General features: G+C 48.4%; 10 protein-coding genes across 10 annotated transcripts in view; 5 read left to right on the forward strand and 5 right to left on the reverse strand.

Annotated features, from left to right (window-relative positions):
- LOC125956797 (inositol-3-phosphate synthase) overlaps positions 1-695 on the reverse strand; it is a 4,339-nt gene extending 3,644 nt beyond the window's left edge. The window contains exon 1 of the mRNA XM_049688996.1: positions 316-695. Coding sequence (XP_049544953.1) covers positions 316-435 — 120 coding nt within the window. The 5' untranslated portion in view covers positions 436-695. The remainder of the gene's footprint in view (positions 1-315) is intronic.
- A 1,034-nt stretch (positions 696-1,729) lies between these two features.
- LOC125956830 (H/ACA ribonucleoprotein complex non-core subunit NAF1) lies at positions 1,730-3,654 on the reverse strand. Its single transcript, XM_049689051.1, has 2 exons — positions 2,829-3,654; positions 1,730-2,754 (listed from the first exon to the last, which is right to left on the reverse strand). The coding sequence occupies exons 1-2, from the start codon at positions 3,608-3,610 to the stop codon at positions 1,923-1,925; spliced, it is 1,614 nt and encodes a 537-aa protein (XP_049545008.1). The 5' UTR covers positions 3,611-3,654; the 3' UTR covers positions 1,730-1,922.
- A 296-nt stretch (positions 3,655-3,950) lies between these two features.
- LOC125956931 (death-associated protein 1) lies at positions 3,951-5,012 on the forward strand. The gene is made up of 3 exons (XM_049689221.1): positions 3,951-4,157; positions 4,249-4,337; positions 4,407-5,012. The coding sequence occupies exons 1-3, from the start codon at positions 4,112-4,114 to the stop codon at positions 4,566-4,568; spliced, it is 297 nt and encodes a 98-aa protein (XP_049545178.1). The 5' UTR covers positions 3,951-4,111; the 3' UTR covers positions 4,569-5,012.
- Positions 5,013-5,295: 283 nt separating this feature from the next.
- LOC125957560 (probable enoyl-CoA hydratase, mitochondrial) lies at positions 5,296-6,593 on the forward strand. Its single transcript, XM_049690347.1, has 2 exons — positions 5,296-5,532; positions 5,640-6,593. The coding sequence occupies exons 1-2, from the start codon at positions 5,433-5,435 to the stop codon at positions 6,425-6,427; spliced, it is 888 nt and encodes a 295-aa protein (XP_049546304.1). The 5' UTR covers positions 5,296-5,432; the 3' UTR covers positions 6,428-6,593.
- A 104-nt stretch (positions 6,594-6,697) lies between these two features.
- On the forward strand, positions 6,698-7,975 carry LOC125957559 (enoyl-[acyl-carrier-protein] reductase, mitochondrial). Its single transcript, XM_049690346.1, has 2 exons — positions 6,698-6,986; positions 7,047-7,975. Exons 1-2 carry the CDS (start codon positions 6,755-6,757, stop codon positions 7,907-7,909), a joined length of 1,095 nt encoding a protein of 364 aa, XP_049546303.1. The 5' UTR covers positions 6,698-6,754; the 3' UTR covers positions 7,910-7,975.
- Positions 7,892-9,938, reverse strand: LOC125957556 (SET and MYND domain-containing protein 4-like). Its single transcript, XM_049690344.1, has 2 exons — positions 8,465-9,938; positions 7,892-8,394 (listed from the first exon to the last, which is right to left on the reverse strand). The coding sequence occupies exons 1-2, from the start codon at positions 9,898-9,900 to the stop codon at positions 8,034-8,036; spliced, it is 1,797 nt and encodes a 598-aa protein (XP_049546301.1). The 5' UTR covers positions 9,901-9,938; the 3' UTR covers positions 7,892-8,033.
- A 628-nt stretch (positions 9,939-10,566) lies between these two features.
- On the reverse strand, positions 10,567-12,625 carry LOC125957558 (SET and MYND domain-containing protein 4). The gene is made up of 2 exons (XM_049690345.1): positions 11,113-12,625; positions 10,567-11,042 (listed from the first exon to the last, which is right to left on the reverse strand). Exons 1-2 carry the CDS (start codon positions 12,546-12,548, stop codon positions 10,685-10,687), a joined length of 1,794 nt encoding a protein of 597 aa, XP_049546302.1. The 5' UTR covers positions 12,549-12,625; the 3' UTR covers positions 10,567-10,684.
- Positions 12,626-13,040: 415 nt separating this feature from the next.
- Positions 13,041-15,231, forward strand: LOC125957251 (uncharacterized). Its single transcript, XM_049689814.1, has 2 exons — positions 13,041-13,149; positions 14,204-15,231. The coding sequence occupies exons 1-2, from the start codon at positions 13,041-13,043 to the stop codon at positions 15,196-15,198; spliced, it is 1,104 nt and encodes a 367-aa protein (XP_049545771.1). The 3' UTR covers positions 15,199-15,231.
- On the reverse strand, positions 13,254-14,074 carry LOC125957252 (U6 snRNA-associated Sm-like protein LSm8). The gene is made up of 2 exons (XM_049689815.1): positions 13,884-14,074; positions 13,254-13,825 (listed from the first exon to the last, which is right to left on the reverse strand). Exon 2 carries the CDS (start codon positions 13,794-13,796, stop codon positions 13,509-13,511), a length of 288 nt encoding a protein of 95 aa, XP_049545772.1. The 5' UTR covers positions 13,797-13,825; positions 13,884-14,074; the 3' UTR covers positions 13,254-13,508.
- Positions 15,232-16,225: 994 nt separating the features above from the next.
- The window catches only part of LOC125958002 (myeloid leukemia factor), a 2,618-nt gene continuing 1,343 nt past the window's right edge, over positions 16,226-17,500 (forward strand). Inside the window, exons 1-3 of the mRNA XM_049691097.1 lie at positions 16,226-16,462; positions 16,591-17,166; positions 17,480-17,500. The exon at positions 17,480-17,500 is cut by the window's right edge and continues 273 nt beyond it. Coding sequence (XP_049547054.1) covers positions 16,413-16,462; positions 16,591-17,166; positions 17,480-17,500 — 647 coding nt within the window. The 5' untranslated portion in view covers positions 16,226-16,412. The remainder of the gene's footprint in view (positions 16,463-16,590; positions 17,167-17,479) is intronic.

A 17,500-nucleotide genomic window follows, 5' to 3' on the forward strand; every position in this document is an offset into this window, starting at 1 on the left:
TCCGTAGTCATATCAGAGCGCGGGCGTCGTCGTGGGTATCGGAAAATCAATACTTTCCCATTGACTGGTGTGATGGTCTATATTTAGACTATTTTCATGGAAAACTCCAGATTCTACAAACAGCAATTTGCATTCTCATTCCAGGTCCCTCGCTCTCTCTTTCACGCCAACTCACAAACTCGCACTGCGTTTTTTCTAAGTGCACACCGTCGATTCCACGGATCGATATTCCCGCGCTGACCATGACCATGAAACACACTTCTCTCGAAGGGCGGCCCCGGCGGCTGGTGGAGGTGGTTTTGAACTGCAACTTACCGTATACCCGGCCGACCCACTGGCCAATACGGTTGTCGTTTGGTACTGGTAGTCAACCTCGATGTGGCCATCGCTGTAGCGCACATTCGGCGAAAGAACTTTTAACTCCGATGACGACATCCTGGCGGCGATAGGATGATGATGTTGCTTCGCGTATCCTGTTTGGTGGCACTTGGTACTTTACACACGCGGTCACACTAGACGATCTCGTAACAGCCCGGAGAAGTCACTTCTAAATTCAAAATCCAAAAACCAAACCCAAAGATCGGATCAGATCAGAGAACGCTGTTGCTGCTGGTGTTGCTGTTGTATCCAGGTAGACGACGCCGCTGCTGCCGAAGGATGCGTTGCTTACCGCGCGGAGCACACAAGTGTACCCGATTCCGGTCCGACACCGGCAAATATAGCGTGTGAGGCGCGCGTTCTCGGCTCCACGGTGGTGATGCGGCTGTGCGAGCGTTTCGTGTTGTCGAAGCCTTCTGCCCCTCCCCGACCTGCTCTTTATCAACTCCTTGCTTGCTCTCGGCAATGATAGTCTCGGTTGCGCGAGCTCGTGCATGGCTTTTGATGCTCGTTCGAATGCGTTCCACAAGAGTGATGCATTCCAGGATGTAGTTAGTTAATTATTCAAAAGTGCTTCTATTTTGTGCATCGATTTTAATGTTGTTACCACATAGAGGCTACCATCGTCATCATCGTTGAATCGTATGCTAAACAGCTCCAAAATAATGACCTTGATCTTGTCCTGACCTCTTCCCCAGAATCCACACAGGTGTGCAGTTCGTTCGATGCACTCAGTCCGCTAGCTGGCTGCCTGCCCCTGTCATCATCATCATCATCGGTATCGGTGTTGGGTTCATGAATAAATTAATCGTTAATTGATGTCCGGTCCTATTTCGGTTACTACCATGCACGTGTGTGCGGTGGTCCGTTGGGAAACGGTTATGAATAAATTTAACAAAAAAAAAACAGGTTCCTGCCGCGTCCTACCACCCGGCAACGCGTCTAACGGAGCAGCATCCGACCAGAGAAAAATGAAATTAATTCAGGAACCGATCACTTCTACTCCAACGAGTCAACGAAAGTGCGCTAGTTGATAAGTTACTAAGACAATCGGCGCCTCACCTCGGGTGACGTCACCAAGGGTTGCATGTTTCGCTAATTCTCGATGCAAATGTTGATCCAACTCCGTGAGGTACAAGTCAAATGATCGCGATCCACGAGGAAGAATGCGCTAATCATTTGCGTAAGCAAAACCCTACCACCACGGCACCACTGTGGGAAATGCACCAATTAGTAAAACAATTGGCATCTTTCCAAACGGGTTCGGGTGTCGATATCATGTTATTCTTCGTTCTGTTGGTGGTCTAATTAGTACAAATCTGATAAGATGTTAAACGGAGTTAAGTTGTTTTTTCTAGATAAAAATTCAATCCTTACTTTATTTCAAATTCACATCTTTTCACTGAGAACATCTCAATTCTTACACAACACGTAGCCCTGCGTGTTAATTCAAAACAGCTTTTGCCTTTATCTGTGTGGACGCGGGTTTTTTTTTAAACATCGAATGCTCATTCCATCTTCAGCACAGAAAAACATGATCACGATTACTGTGGTCCAGAAGAGGGCGGTTGTCGAAATGCAGCGAACGGATTCGGTAGCATGGTGGGATTATGCGACTGTTGGGAGGAACCTTGCGGTTGCTGCTGTCGTTGATGGTCAGGTTGGTTTAAATTATGATGCCAACTGTATCCCGATGGTCGCCGCGGGTAATTATTTCTTCGGTAGTTTCCTGTGGGACGCCGAAACTGGCCTCTCGGTTGGTGGTGCGATCGTTGATAATGCTGTTGGTACTGTTGTGGGTTTTGTTGGGACTGTACGTTTTGCCCCGGGGGTTCTTTCGCATTGGCACCCTTCTTGTGACCCTTTCTAGCATACCGTTCTGATTCATCATCGGAATACTCGACCATATGTGGCGGTGGCTCATTATCGTTCATCCAGCTTGCATCCGAACCCTTCATTCGCATCAACTCCGATAGAATGATAAACGAAGTGTGTTCGGTCCGGGGCGCACAGAACACCTCCATCCCAACGGTAATGTTTTTGGCCAGTACCTCCTGGTTCGAATTGAACAGTACGCAATAGATTGGCCTGTTCACCTGCCCGATGACGTCAAAGATTTTGCCCAAAGTTCGTTTTCCGCGATCAAGAAACAGAACGGTCTCCAGGTTAAGGAGCTCCACGCCCGGTTCCGACTGCACCAGTACGATCTGGGCGACAATGGAATCGATGCGACCGATTGGTTGGCATTCCTCCTCGGGAACCGTAATCGTTAGCTCCTCGATCGGTGGCATCTCGTGCAAGAGAATTTCTCCTTTCGTGCGAAGCGGACCTGCCTTGGCAGTGTTGTCTCCTTCTTCATCATCGGACGACACGACGCTGCAAAGAGGGAGATCGCGAAATGGAGTGAATAATGTGAAATGTGGATCACGTTTTACTCATACGATACATACTTTGTGTCCATGGTTTCTGCATCACTAACCAGAATGGGATCCTCGCGGTAGCGATAGCTCTCAGCCAGAACGTGCTCTTTCGTTTCCTGTACATCATCCTCATCTTCCGAGGATGAGGACGAGGGAAGCTTCTTTTCAGCTTCTTCCATGCTATCCGAATCAGATGCCGAATCTTCGGAACTTCCCGCGTACTGACTAAGTAGCGACAAGGAACTGTTTCCCGTGATATTCTGTACAGCCAGTTTCTCAAGCTGTTGCTGTTCAACAATCTGTTTTTCTATTGAAATCACTGCACTATCCGGCTTTGTCTCTGTAGGTCGTTCTTCCTCGACTTCCATCGTTTGGCTTTCCTCGGGTGTTTCAGTCATCTTGATATCACCTACTTTCGCTTCGATAGTCTCTGATTGAGATGTTTCTTTTCCTTCGATATTTTTTATTTCTACGTTTTCTTCAATCTTCTCTTTACTGCTTGGCACCACTTCTAAGGGGTCAACTTGCGGTGCAGCGGAATCAGCTGTGGTTTTCGGTTCTAGGGCTGAATCTTGCTCTACTTCCTGCTTACTCTCAGTGCTAGTATTTTTTGCTTCGGTTGAAGGGGGGACATCGTCTTTTAAACTTTCCTTTGTAGCTTCCGCTTCCTTATCCACATACGGGGTAGCGATTTCCGATGCTGATTTGGGGCTTTCCGTGTCCTGTGCTTCCACGCTGCTGTCGTCCGATATCAAACGTGTATGCCGCTTGTCGCCATTCGTATTATCAGGCTCTATCACAATATCCTCCATTTTATTCAAAGAAATAAAGAACCGCCGCGCACAAAATTTGTCGATGGCGCCCGAGACGCCGAAAACCACGTGCGAGAGTCTGTTTACGTTTTTCGCGCCTTTGACAGCTCAGTTGCCGTTTTTGGTATGCCGAAAATAATACTTTCAGCATCTCAAATGCACTACCAGGTGGCACAATTTTCTTCCCCACTGTGCTTCGTGGAACAATTTCAGCAATTCAAAAGCCGATGCCAGACGAAGCGTAAACTCTAGCGTAATGCCGAAAAATATCTGCTGTTAGGCATTATGCTAGAGTTTACGCTTCGTCTGGCACCGGCTAAACACGGTGGAATTTTCCTCTTGTGTTCGTGGCCGTCTTCTTCGCCCCCACCCCATTCTGCTCCGATAAGCGAGATAGCGCCATTGCACTGCATTAGAAAAAAACCTGCCACCATCAATCCAACAGCGAAAACACGGTTTCACCGCAAGCGCACGTAGCAACACGTAGCAAGGTCAGAAAAGATGGCTGATGATGACAAAGAGCTGGTCGCTGGACGACTTCCAGCAGGTAATTATACGTTCTGGGCGTTCCCCTTCCCCCAGCTGAATGTTTGCTTACTAACTTGGATTTGTCTGGTAAATCTGTGTGTTGTTTTTAGTGAAAGCTGGCGGCATGCGTATTGTGCAGCACAAAACGCCCAGCAACGACAGGCCTGCTAAGGATCCGGTTGAGGTGATCGGGCTTTCGGTGAGCATGGCGATACCTTCCCTCAAATGACCAACGTGAAGCGTGAACGACACAAACTTTCCTTTCCAGAATCCGGCCCCGAACGTCAACACGGGAGAGGTGGCCCAGGCGGCACCGAGCTCGAAGAGTGCCGACCATTCCGTTGAGGCGTCACAGGTGGCCCATGCCCAGAAACCTCCGGCTGCGGTGCACCAAAAGCCCGTCAACCACATCCAGCAGCCCCGGAAGTGAGCTGTGGCGTGCATCCCACGCTATTATTGGGTCGAGCTCTGACCCATCGACCGCTTGTTTCCGCAATGCCTTTTTCTGTCCGTGGCGTGTGCCGCCCCCTAACGGTTAACAAACTATAAACTTTTTTTTTATTCTAAATTTTACTTCATCCAAGGAATCGCTCTAAGCCATTTCCCTCTAATTCAATTGATGATGATAAGATTCATATAATTGTTCTTTATAGCAAGAGGGCGGGTGAGGAGGAGATTGGTTTGCAAGCGTTGAGAGCACGATCTGCTCTCGTCCAGTGGAAGTGGATGGGTATTTTTCAGGGAAGCAGGGTTTTTGTAATGTAATGAAACGTAAACCATTTATGAAAGATCAGGAGCCAGGCTGTTTCATGCACCGGATCGTATAATGTGTAGCATGCAATATCTGAATCGTGAATAAAGCTTGGAATCTGAAGGCCTTTGACTCCTCAACCGTTATCAAGAAAGGTAGCTAAGCTAAGGTAGGCGAGAAGCGATGGGGGGGGGGGACCTCGCGATGCTCCATCGTCCACAAACACCATGGTCGGCCCCAAATTCGTTGCCACATGTAAATTCCCCCGTCGTACCCCAGCCTATACTGAGACGGCGACTCACTTTGGAGCTCACTATAGAGTCTGCTCCCCAAAGGGGTGGGGGAGAGGTTGTTTCTGTTGAAATGTGTTCGTGAGGGGCTCGCTTAAATATGCGTGTCATCAGCGCCGCGAGTTGCTATCCGCTCACAAACGCAAACGTTCCGGAGGCTCGCCCATACCCGTTCTCCGTACCGCTTCAGTCGCAACAATCGTCCAGGATCGTCTATCGCAAATTGCATTGATTTTGCGCAGCATCACATAAGATGGCCAACATTGCACGCCTTTTCGCTTCCCGTGTCGCCCAGCTGGCCCAGCAACAGCAGCACCAGCAGACCAAACTGTTGCGGCTCTACAGCAGCGCTGGTAAGTGTTGTACGCGATTAAGACGGAGGTTATGTAATTGAAGGTCATACTAATTCCGGGTCCGGTGCGGCCGGTGCCGGTGGTGTGTTTTTCTTACTCCCGTGCAGCTCCCAAAGCGTACGAATTCATCAAGGCGGAACTGACGGGCGAGAAGAAGAATGTGGCTCTTATCACGCTGAACCGACCGAAGGCACTGAATGCGCTGTGCAATGGGCTGGTGGCCGAAATTAGCGACGCACTGGATCGTTACGAGGCGGACGATTCGATCGGAGCGATCGTGATTACGGGCAGCGAGAAGGCGTTCGCGGCCGGTGCCGACATCAAGGAGATGCAACCGAACACGTACGCCAAGTGCATCAACACCGACTTCCTGGCCAACTGGACGCGAGTGGCCAAGGCACAGAAGCCGATCATTGCGGCTGTTAACGGGTACGCGCTCGGCGGTGGCTGCGAGCTGGCGATGATGTGTGACATTATCTACGCCGGCGATAAGGCACGGTTCGGCCAGCCGGAGATTGCGCTCGGTACGATCCCCGGTGCCGGTGGTACCCAGCGTACGACTCGCTCGATGGGCAAATCGAAGGCCATGGAGATGTGTCTGACCGGTAACATGATCACGGCCGAGGAAGCGGAACGGGCGGGGCTCGTCAGCAAGGTGATTCCGGCCGACAAGCTGGTCTCGGAGGCGGTTAAGCTGGGTGAAAAGATTTCCACCTTCTCGCCCCTGATCGTTCGTCTGTGCAAGGAAGCGGTCAACACGGCCTACGAGTCTTCGTTGAACGAAGGATTGAAGTTCGAACGGCGCCACTTCCATGCTACCTTCTCCACCAAGGATCGTCTTGAGGGTATGACGGCCTTCGTTGAGAAGCGTGCACCGAAGTTTTCCAACGAATAGGACGACGAACACGGCGACCGTGGGCGCCATACAATACCAGTTGCATTTATAATGTGGTGTGGCTTAAAGCGACCGAAACTCCCCTTTGGCCATACACGCACCGTTCCGTATATACAGGATTCCATATTTTGCGAATAAAATAGATCGAGTATAACTTGCATCTCAATCAATTCAAGGTCATCATTTGAATCTCGTCTTGCCTCTCGCTCGCACGCATTTCCACTGTCCTATTCTCGCTACCGCAAATCTCCCATTTGAAACGTCAAAAGGAGATACTAATATAAACAAACAGTTCGAAACGAAAGAAACCTGCTTCAGGGAGCAAGGATGTCCTTCCTCGCAAAACGGTTCACAAAACCCGGTGCGGGACAGCATTTTCTGGCCACAACAGTCCGGCAGATGAGCCTGGTGGCCAAAGTACTCCGATACGGGGAGTTTGGTGAACCGGCCAAAGTGCTGCGACTGCAAGAGGAGCCCGTTCCCGAACCGAAAGATGGAGAAGTGCTGATACGAACGCTGGGTGCTCCGATTAATCCCGCGGATATTAATACGATTCAAGGTACATGGACAACTGCAGATGTGTGTGTGGGGTTCCTAATATGAGCAAAAACCTTTCTAGGAAAGTATCCCGTTAAACCCAGCTTTCCTGCGGTTGGCGGTAACGAGTGTGTCGGCGAAGTGGTCGCTATCGGTGGAGGTGGTTCTGGAGGAACCAGCCTAAAGGTAGGCGATCGAGTCATCCCCTTTGCTACCGGTCTCGGAACGTGGCGCTCGCATGCAATCTACAACGCAGGACAACTGATGAAAGTATCGGCCGGTATTGGTGTTGCGGAAGCTGCAACCATCACCGTTAACCCGTGCACCGGTTACCGGATGTTGAAAGACTTTGTTTCGCTTAAGCCGGGCGATACAGTTATCCAGAATGGAGCCAATTCGGCGTGCGGTCAAGCTATCATTCAACTGTGCCGAGCGTGGAACATCGAATGTGTCGGTGTTGTGCGCGATCGGCCCGACTTTGGTCAGCTGAAGGATTATCTGAAAAGTCTTGGAGCGGCAGAAATTCTCACAGAGGAGGAACTCCGAACGACCAAACTGTTCCGGGATGGAATATTTCGCAAACCGAAGCTAGCGCTGAACTGTGTCGGGGGGAAGAACGCGCTCGAGATGTCCCGTCAGCTGGATCAGGCCGGTGTGATGGTTACCTATGGCGGCATGTCCCGGGAACCGGTGACAGTGCCGACGGCTTCGCTCATCTTTAAGGATTTACGCTTTGTCGGCTTCTGGATGACGCGCTGGACGAAAGAGAATGCCGCCAGTCCGGCACGGGCCGAGATGTTTAATGAACTGTTTGGATTGATCGATCGTGGAGCGCTGAAAGCGCCGGCACACGAGATGATTGCCTTCGACCAGTACATATCCGCCGTAACGAACGCACTCAACATCCAGGGGTTTGTCGGGAAAAAGTATATTTTTAATTTCTAAGCAAGCCGTGTTGCAAATGGTTGCTGCCATTGATAGTGAATAAAATGTTTGTTTTCGTTACTTAACCTTCTACCGGAAAAATTATCTCAAGAGTAAAGGAGTATTATCCATCTCCTACGCGTCATCAGGTCCATGGGTAACAGAGGGCCATATCCTCTTTGTCAGATTCCATGAACTGAATTTGGAACGCACGCACAACAAATTCTAGTGCGCTATTCAGTTCGTACTGTGGATACTGATAGCCTAGACTGTTTATGAAACTAAGAAGCTTTGGGTACCATTCCTCTGCTAGTTTTAGCTCGTGGCGTTCCAGATCTTCGAATATTTTTGTTAAGTAAATCACGCCGTATCGCTGTGCATGGATGGATGGTAAAAGGTTTAATATCCCATAATTATTCGTACATGCCTCGCAGCTACACTGGAACCTATACTTCTGCATCAGTTTCTCACGTCTTGTGGCACGATTTTGAAGGCAGTGATGCTGTCTGTTTTTTGAAGGCCACAAAGAAGATTAGTACAAGATATTGCCACTCGTTCAAAATTTGGTGTACCTACCCATAGTTATCAAATAGTTGACTACCTTTCGCGATCGGTCGTATGATCAACACTCCATAGCTTCCATCGGGCAAGTTAACCCGCGTCACATTTGGCGCGCACGAATGGTTGATCATGCTCAACAGCGGATAGCAAGCCGACGCATAGATGGATGGTTCGAAATTATTCGATTCTCTTTGGTACTTCATATAGGATGGTGAGTGCATGTTCGTAGGTCCGGTTTGCACATGACGCCGCAGCAGATCATACAGTAATTGCACCTTTTTTGGATCTGTGATGCACATGGCACCAAGCGGCGTGCGATCTAGTAGCAGTTCCCGCATTACGAGAGCATAAAATATCCGTTGACCAACGTCTTTGCAGTCCCGCGCATGCTCATTGGTGGCTAATACGTGTACGGTATCGTAGATATCCCGCTTCGTAGCCACCGTCCAGTCCATCGCAAAGGGATTAACGGTCGATTCGTCCAACGAGTCTAGGTGTAATAGCAACTCATCCAGGTTGTGTTCGAAGAACGCTATTGCCATGGTTACGGTGCGCATAGCCATCACAGGGATTGGGGTGAAAATGCGCCACATATCGCGTATGATCGGACACTCGTAACGATGGTAGGTAAGCTGGGCCTGCTTCCGGCATTCTTCCGAGCAATACATGGCTACCGTGCAACCCTCGCAGGGCCTGAGTGTGTACAAATGCTTTTGAAGGCAGTAATCGCACCGCATGTGCCGATAGGTACACTTTAGGAGGCTGTGCGTGGGCTGTTCATGGAGCACAATATCGCCGGCCTTAAGATCCCGATTCGTTATCACGTAACGACCGAATTGTTTGCTTTCCGCGAGCTCCAGGCAGTTGGCCACTTGTGGAACCTCTACGTTTGCTTCGTACGTCAGCGCAAAAGTGCGCTTTTGATCTGGTTTGGCTATGTTCCGTCCTGCCGTTGCCTCATCTGCCAAGGCCTGCTTGGCTGCTAGCTCGCGCTTTGCGAGCTTATCCGCCAACCGTTCCGGATAGTTTGCGGCTCGGGCTAGCCGGATGTTCTCGAGGCATTCCTCATATCGATGGAGATCGTAACAGACCGCCGAGCGATTGGCGTAGGCAAGAGCTCTCGCCTCGGATGCCGGTTCGGAATGGCACAGACTCTCATTGTACTGTTTTACAGCTTCGATGTAGCGCTTAACCTTGGGGTGGAAGTAGGAATTGCCTTTCGCTCGTGCAGCATTCGCTTTGTCTTCGCTTTTCATATCCTTGCTCAGTTTCAAGGAGTCCCTTACCCAAGGTGTGTTCCATTCTTTTTCCAGCAGCCGTTCCACTAGCTTGTCAGTCGTGCCGTTTTTATCACGCGTTTCCCCGTTCCCGGGAAGCTCTAAGCATAATTTGCTCCAAAGAGTATCGAACAGCTCCCACCCTCCAAACATTTCCTCTAGTTGATCGGACATATTTAGTTTTAGCTATCTACTATCGCAAAGACTTCTAAAATCACAAGATTACTGTGAGATTCTTAACCATGGTGTTGCTAGACCGCCGAGGGGTATGCCACTGAGATAGTAGTTCCATATGCTAGCAAGAATTTTTATTTTAACTGCGATTTTTTTTCACAAGAACTAAAATTGTAAATGAGTTCGTTAAAACTAACTGGAATAAATAGCTAAAAAAGAAAAGAAATTATTTCGACACAATTAGGCCGGTACATGCTGGTAAAAGCAGAAAGATGAAGGCATTCCTATAGCGTTGCCATGGAGTTTCCGTTGCCAACAACCAAATCCCTGCTCTCAAGGCTCGTCTTTTTTATGGTTACCACCTGTGAGTGTTTTTCAAATGGGTAGAAAGTCACCCCCATAACCGTTTTTAGTGCAGAGCTCTACCTTTCCGTCTCCCAACGAATCCATTAACCACGAATCTACTGGTCATCTTGAACCCGGCCTTTGCAATACTGTATGTGATTGCGCGAGTGTTGTGCGCGAGCAGGCCAACTATGGCCATCTTGCAACTCTCGCAGGGCATGAGCGTGTACAAATACTTCTGAAGGCATTAATCGCACCGGATATGCCGATAGGTATCCGCTAGGAAGTATATCTTTAAGATCTAAGCAAGCCGTGGTGCAAATGGTTACTGCCATTGATAGTGAATAAAATATTTGTTTTCATTTATTAAGCCTCTACGGGAAAAATTACCTCAACAGTAAAGGAACATTTATTATCAATCTCCTACGCGTCATCAGATTCATGGATTACAGAAGGTCAAGTCTTCTAGCGTTTCAGATTCCTTGAACTGGATTTCAAACGCACGCAAAAACAGTTGTTCTGCGCAGCTCAATTCGTACCGTGGATACTGATTGCCGAGGTGGTTTATGTACTTCAGAAGCTGTGGGTACCATTCCTCTGCTAGTTTTAGCTCGTGGCGTTGCAGATCTTCGAAGATTCTTGTTGAGTCAATCATGCCATATCGCTTTGCATCGATCATTGGTAAACCGAATAATATCCCATAATTATTCGTACATGCCTCGCAGCAACACTGGAACCTATACTGCTTCATCAGTTCCGTATGTCTTGTTTCACGGTCTTGAAGGCAGTGATGGTGCCTATTTTTTAAAGGCCAAAAAGAAAATTAGTACAAGGCAATATCACTCGTTCAAAATTTGGTGTACCTACCCATAGTTATCAAATAGTTGACTACCTTTCGCGATCGGTCGTATGATCAACGCTCCACAGCTACCATCGGGCAAGGTAACCCGCGTCATATTTGGCGCGCACGAATGGTTGATCATGCTCAGCAGCGGATAACAAGCCGACGCATAGATGGCTGGATCGAAATTTTTAGATTCTTTCTGGTACTTCATGTAGTACTGTGAGTGCATGTTCGTAGGCACGGTTTGCAGGTGGCGCCGTAGCAGGTCATACAGTAATCGTGTCTTGTTGGGATCTTCTTGACACATTACACCAAGCGGCGTGCGATCTAGTAGCAGTTCCCGCATTACGAGAGCAAAAAATATACGTTGACCAACGTCTTTGCAGTCCCGCGCATGCTCATTGGTGGCTAACACGTGTACGGTATCGTAGATATCGCGCTTCGTAGCCACCGTCCAGTCCATCGCAAAGGGATTAACGGTCGATTCGTCCAACGAGTCTAGGTGCAATAGAAACTCATCCAGGTTGTGTTCGAAGAACGCTATTGCCATGGTTACGGTGCGCATAGCCATCACAGGGATTTTGGTAAAAAGGCGCCACATATCGCGTATGATCGGACACTCGTAACGATGGTAGGTAAGCTGAGCCTGCTTCCGGCATTCTTCCGAGCAATACATGGCCACCGTGCAACCCTCGCAGGGCCTGAGCGTGTACAAATGCTTTTGAAGGCAGTAATCGCACCGCATATGCCGATAGGTATCTATTAGCAGACTGTGCGTGGGCTGTTCATGAATCACAATATCGCCGGCCTTAAGATCCCGATTCGTTATCACGTAACGACCGAATTGTTTGCTTTCCGCGAGCTCCAGGCAGTTGGCCACTTGTGGAACCTCTACGTTTGCATCGTACGTCAGCGCAAAAGTACGCTTTTGATCTGGTTTGGCTATGTTCCGTCCTGCCGTTGCCTCTTCTGCCAAGGCCTGCTTGGCTGCTAGCTCGCGCTTCGCGAGCTTATCCGCCAACCGTTCCGGATAGTTTGCGGCTCGGGCTAGCCGGATGTTCTCGAGGCATTCCTCATATCGATGGAGATCGTAACAGACCGCCGAGCGATTGGCGTAGGCAAGAGCTCTCGCCTCGGATGCCGGTTCGGAATGGCACAGACTCTCATTGTACTGTTTTACAGCTTCGATGTAGCGCTTAACCTTGGGGTGGAAGTAGGAATTGCCTTTCGCTCGTGCAGCATTCGCTTTGTCTTCGCTTTTCATATCCTTGCTCAGTTTCAAGGAGTCCCTTACCCAAGGTGTGTTCCATTCTTCTTCCAGCAGCTGTTCCAGTAGCTTGTCGGTCGTGCCGTTTTTATCACGCGTTTTCCCGTTCCCGGGAAGCTCTGAGCGCAGTTTAGCCCACAGAGCATCGAACAGCTCCCACCCTCCAAACTTTTCCTCTAGTTGATCAGACATACTACTATCGTTACTATCGCTTATCACGGAATTACTCTCCTAAATTATTCGTCGAAATCACGAGTGTTTTGCAATCTTTTGCATTTCAACCAAAAATAGAGATTCTTAACCAACACCTTGAAGATCGCCGAGGGGTATGCCACTGAGCCGCTGGTCCCATATGCTAGCAAGCATTCATTCAGCAAGCATTCATATTTTAACGGCGATCACATTTTTTCTCAAGCATTAATGGAACTAATGGCGAAATGAACAGAAAATATATCGACAGAATTAGGCCGGTACACGCTGACTAACGGAGAAGGATGAAGGCATTCCTACAGCGTTGCCATGGAGTCTCCGTTGCCAACAAACAAATCCCTGCACTCAATGCTCGTCTTTTTTATGGTTTGCGAAACCTGCTTCGCCACCTTTTGTATCAGTCTAGAACTGACCTGTACCACCTGTGCGTGTTTTTCAAACCGCTGGAAATTCGTTTTTAGTCCGTCTCCAAACATGACCATTACGAATCTGCTGATCATCTTGAACCTGGGCTGTGAAATGCTGTATGTGATTGACCAACGATTGAAGGCTCAGTCAATACCGCTGGACAAATCTGCTCAAGGTAAGAAGCGGACCACCGTGCCACGATTTCTGTTTCCTCTCGTACCGGAAGGGGATGAAGGTTTTTGATTGGCAGGCAACCATTGTCGAAACTGGAGCAATCGATACAATTGTGATATGGCTCTGCATTAAAGCCACTTTTTATTAACCGCCATGAGAGGAAAACTTATGCCTAAATCGATATCAGTAACGGATCCTTTCGGCTTCCGATATTCAGCGACTTCTGATACCGGGTGACTTTTTGCAATTGAGCATCTTAAGCATAATTCTGTTCTACCAAATAAGTCCACGAAAAGTGCATAGTATGGTACAACTTTAAACTGCAGTAAATCTATCGCCCACCAACCGGTCGTTCCACAATCAGTGCACTACCGGTTCCAGCGGCACACCACGGATCGCGGAAAAGTCCAGCTTGCTGTCCACGCTCTCGTCCAGCAGTCCGATGATGGCAACGTTATCCCCTCGAATAATATGCAGCCCGAGGACGACCTGTTCGATGCCGGTGCTCATGGAGTAAACGCGCTCGTGCGATTCGTCCAGGATGATGTTGATCGTCTGATCAAAACCCTTCATCGTGCCGACAAAATTTCGCCCGTCGGCCGTGATGATGGACACGGTGTGGTTCACGTAAGACTCTAATCCGGACATATTTGACTCTCCCTAGTCCGTGTGTGGGGCTAAAAAGAATCGTGAAATGTTAACCGGGATCCCCGAGAGTATCCTTTTTATACTTACTACTCTCTATACACGCTCGAGGCACGGCTTTTCCTTTCCCGCGTACCTATAGTTTTCCGATTCCAAGGAAGGTGTCTCGGCGGAAGTGTAGTTTGTCCTTAAATCGCGCACGAAAAGGGCCAAAAATGTTTTCCGCTTTTTACCGCATTTCGGAACTCGGACCAAAACATCGAGGTTTCATGCACACACACACAGCTGCAAACATAGTTTGACAGTTAGGTTACATCGATTTGCTCGATTCGTTGAAAAGTTGGGCAAGTTGAAAAGTTCCGGGGGGTATAATTGTTTGACTGAATACTTCTGTTCTACGTTCTTTACAGTTCTTCGCGAAATTACTGAGGTGCTGCTAGATCCCAAGTTTTTGCACTACATTTCAACCGCTTACCAGCAAAGCCAGCTAACGGTCCAGCAAACGCGGATTCTACTAACGGACATCGCCTGCTGCTCGCTTATGCGCCTGGACGTGAACTCGATGGACAAGCTGTGGGATCTGATGGTGATGATCTTCAAGTGGCAGATGTTTTTGACCAACAAAAGTGCCCAAATGCTTCTCGACCTTTCCTTCCGCCATCTGGACGGAATTGGACGACTGATCCCGGAGATGCGCAAACAGATCCTGATCGATAATGTGAAGAAGTCGCTTATCGAACTGTGGGATCCGCTGTGCGAAGATGAGCAGATCATTGTTCATCGTAAGGTGTACAAGTGGCTAAAACCGTACAACACGAAAATCTCCATTCTTATTCGCATGGGGTTACAGAAATCGAACGGCGACTTCGAGATCGAACCCAAAAACAATCTTTTCTACAATTACTACATCGAAAACATAGGCGAAAACATTTACTCCAAAACGGCCAACTTAAACGCCCTGAAGGCACAAAGCGAGGCTTCTGGTTCCATGAGCAGCTCTAGTGCGGATATGGTAACGGCAGGCTATGAAATTGATACGCTGGTCCAACAACTGAACATCCAGCACAATCCCACGACCGTCGGAGAACCCGGGTCTAGTGATGGCGTTGCTAGCTCAGATAAGGCTACTACTAATTCCGGCTCCATGCACAGTGCCTTGAATGAAATCGTTATGAATGAAGACTCGCGCAGTGATGAGTCCAGTCGGATTAAGGATAATGTGCAAAGTGCGACTAGTGAGAATGGGAAGGACATGGCGAATACCGCGCAGCGAGAGAATGGTAATGATAGGGAAAGCAATTTGGAGAAGTTGATGAAAAAAATTAATTTGGAGAAGGAAGAATTTAATGCAACGGACAGCGGCGCCATCGATGCCAATGATGAACTATTGAAAATGTTCGATTAGAAGTGCAGACGAATGGCAAACTCTTGTGCCGGTTTACTAGTCAGTTAGTCTTATCTTGTGATTATAACTCTTCTTTCGCGTTAGAATTGTAGGTTTAGAGAAGAACCGTTTTATAATAAAGCCTTCGCGAATCCGAGCAAATACCCAAAATCAGTTTTGTACAAAAAAATAAAGTTAAAGGGTTTACGAGTTTTTCCAACGTTCTATGCTTAATAAAGCCTTTTCCAAACACGCTTTTCCAACAAACATCCGCTGCTTTGTTGAGGCATGCGAACGTCGATACACATCCAAAATGGCCACCTGCAAATGTTTCTATAGCCGTGGCCACACGGCAACAGCGTGTAAGGGTTAACGAAACCGTTTTGACATTAGCCGTAGCCACACGGGGCGAAAACTCTAGCGCAAACGAAAAAATTAATGCCAAAACGTTTACGCTTGCCGTTTACATGCTGTCAAACGATTATTGGTCCGTGGAGCGTAAAACCTAGCGTAAAAGCTTTTTGCAAACGGTAGGGCTCACAATATGTTCTTTTTGTGGTTTACATCGACAGTGAGTGATCATTGCTAGTGTATTCAATCCTTTTCTTCAAAAAAACGATTTTAATTTCCTCAACCCGGCCATGTAAACATATCGAAGCGAAAACATTTTGGCATTAATGTGCAAATTTGCGCGCAAATTTTCGCTCCGTGTGGCCACGGCTATTAATTTTTTCGTTTGCGCTAGGGTTTTCGCCCCGTCTGGCACCGCCTTATGACACCTCCTCTCTTTTTAAAAAGGCCCTGCTACACGGAGCGTAAACTCTAGCGTATACGTAAAAGTTAACTTCACCTAGCAGCGACCTAGCGTAAAAGCTGTTTTCAACCTAGCATAAAAGCTGTTTGCAAACGGGTGGGATCGCAATATGTTCTTTTTGTGGTTTACATCGATAGTGAGTGATCATTGCTAGTGGGTTCAATCCTTTTGTTAAAAAAAACGATTTTAATTTCCTCAACCCGGGCACGTAAACATATCGTAGCGTAAACTTTTCGGCATTTTTTTTTTTTCGTTTACGCTAGAGTTTACGCTCCGTGTAGCAGGGCCTCTTTGCCTTGATGCAAAAAACAGAGAAAAAGGTGCGAGTAAATAATTGCGAAAGAAAAAATTATCTGGACGAAATAAAACCCGTGCCCCAATTGCGATACGTGTCCCGTGAAATACAAGTGAAAAGTGGAAAATGTCTCTTTTCGGCATGATGAACGACTTGGAGGATGATCCTATTTTTGGGTAAGTGCCAGCCGAACCCCGATTTTTCCTTCTCGACAACCTTGGCTTCGTGTCACCCCACAAAGCGATAGGGCCTTCCTTTTGCGCAGAAATTAACCATTTCTTGTGGCCATTCTCGGTTTCTTCAGACATCACATGCGCTCGATACGCCAGATGAGCAGTATGTTCAACTCTATTTTCGCTGACCCCTTCGGAATGCCTGGAGGGGGCATGGAGAGCCTCACGGCGGGGCCCGCGTTCGGGATGCGCCACAACGCGCTGATGCCTTTCATGCCACCGGCCATGAACATGAACCGACTGCTCAATCCCTCCGGGTTTGGCGATATGACTATGGCTCCTTCGTACTGCAGCAGCAGCGTGATTTCGATGACTTCCGGACCGGATGGACCGCAAGTTTATCAGGCCACATCCAGCACCCGTACCGGACCAGGCGGGATTAAAGAGACGCGCAAGACGGTGCAGGATAGCCGCACGGGCACCAAGAAGATGGCCATCGGTCATCACATCGGAGAGCGGGCACACATTATTGAGCGCGAACAAAATATGTCCACCGGTGTGCAGGAGGAGCGCCAAGATTTCATCAACCTGGATGACGAGGAAGCCGAGGAATTTGATCGCGAGTTCCACACTAAAGCGCGTAGCTCGATGAGCTTGTCAACAGGACGTCGTTCGGAACAGTTGGCCCTTCCTTCAACACAGCCAGCGTAAGTAGATTCTATCCCTATACTCCTATCTGTTAGTACCGTTAGTCAAGGCAAGCTTGGATTGCATTACCATGTATTACCGAGCTGTGCAAAACTAGTCTCCGTACAGCATTCGTAGTGGCTGTTGTGTTCTGTTGCATCGCAACACCTTCGTGCACTGTTTTAGCTGAGTGTCTTCAGGACGATCATCACCGATAGATAGATGCTCGGTGTACTGTACTAATCGATGTAGCCCCACGTAGAACTAAGGCCTCACGAGGCAACGCTTTCACATATGGCGCGTATCATGCGTTGGTTTTTATCCACCCCTCAGTCCATCCCAGCGAATCCTTTC

Source organism: Anopheles darlingi, chromosome 3, assembly GCF_943734745.1.
Source record: "Anopheles darlingi chromosome 3, idAnoDarlMG_H_01, whole genome shotgun sequence".
NCBI classification, from domain to species: Eukaryota; Metazoa; Arthropoda; class Insecta; order Diptera; family Culicidae; genus Anopheles; species Anopheles darlingi.

Coding starts and splice junctions, on each gene's coding strand:
- LOC125956931 (XM_049689221.1), top strand. CDS start 4,112: ATGGCTGATGATGACAAAGAGCTGGTCGCTGGACGACTTCCAGCAG. Junction 4,158..4,248: donor CGCTGGACGACTTCCAGCAG/GTAATTATACGT, acceptor TGTTGTTTTTAG/TGAAAGCTGGCGGCATGCGT. Junction 4,338..4,406: donor TTGAGGTGATCGGGCTTTCG/GTGAGCATGGCG, acceptor TTTCCTTTCCAG/AATCCGGCCCCGAACGTCAA.
- LOC125957559 (XM_049690346.1), top strand. CDS start 6,755: ATGTCCTTCCTCGCAAAACGGTTCACAAAACCCGGTGCGGGACAGCAT. Junction 6,987..7,046: donor GGATATTAATACGATTCAAG/GTACATGGACAA, acceptor AAACCTTTCTAG/GAAAGTATCCCGTTAAACCC.
- LOC125957251 (XM_049689814.1), top strand. CDS start 13,041: ATGACCATTACGAATCTGCTGATCATCTTGAACCTGGGCTGTGAAATG. Junction 13,150..14,203: donor GCTGGACAAATCTGCTCAAG/GTAAGAAGCGGA, acceptor CGTTCTTTACAG/TTCTTCGCGAAATTACTGAG.
- LOC125957560 (XM_049690347.1), top strand. CDS start 5,433: ATGGCCAACATTGCACGCCTTTTCGCTTCCCGTGTCGCCCAGCTGGCC. Junction 5,533..5,639: donor GCGGCTCTACAGCAGCGCTG/GTAAGTGTTGTA, acceptor ACTCCCGTGCAG/CTCCCAAAGCGTACGAATTC.
- LOC125957252 (XM_049689815.1), bottom strand. CDS start 13,796: ATGTCCGGATTAGAGTCTTACGTGAACCACACCGTGTCCATCATCACG.
- LOC125957556 (XM_049690344.1), bottom strand. CDS start 9,900: ATGTCCGATCAACTAGAGGAAATGTTTGGAGGGTGGGAGCTGTTCGAT. Junction 8,395..8,464: donor CAACTATTTGATAACTATGG/GTAGGTACACCA, acceptor TTCAAAAAACAG/ACAGCATCACTGCCTTCAAA.
- LOC125956830 (XM_049689051.1), bottom strand. CDS start 3,610: ATGGAGGATATTGTGATAGAGCCTGATAATACGAATGGCGACAAGCGG. Junction 2,755..2,828: donor GCAGAAACCATGGACACAAA/GTATGTATCGTA, acceptor CCCTCTTTGCAG/CGTCGTGTCGTCCGATGATG.
- LOC125957558 (XM_049690345.1), bottom strand. CDS start 12,548: ATGTCTGATCAACTAGAGGAAAAGTTTGGAGGGTGGGAGCTGTTCGAT. Junction 11,043..11,112: donor CAACTATTTGATAACTATGG/GTAGGTACACCA, acceptor TTTAAAAAATAG/GCACCATCACTGCCTTCAAG.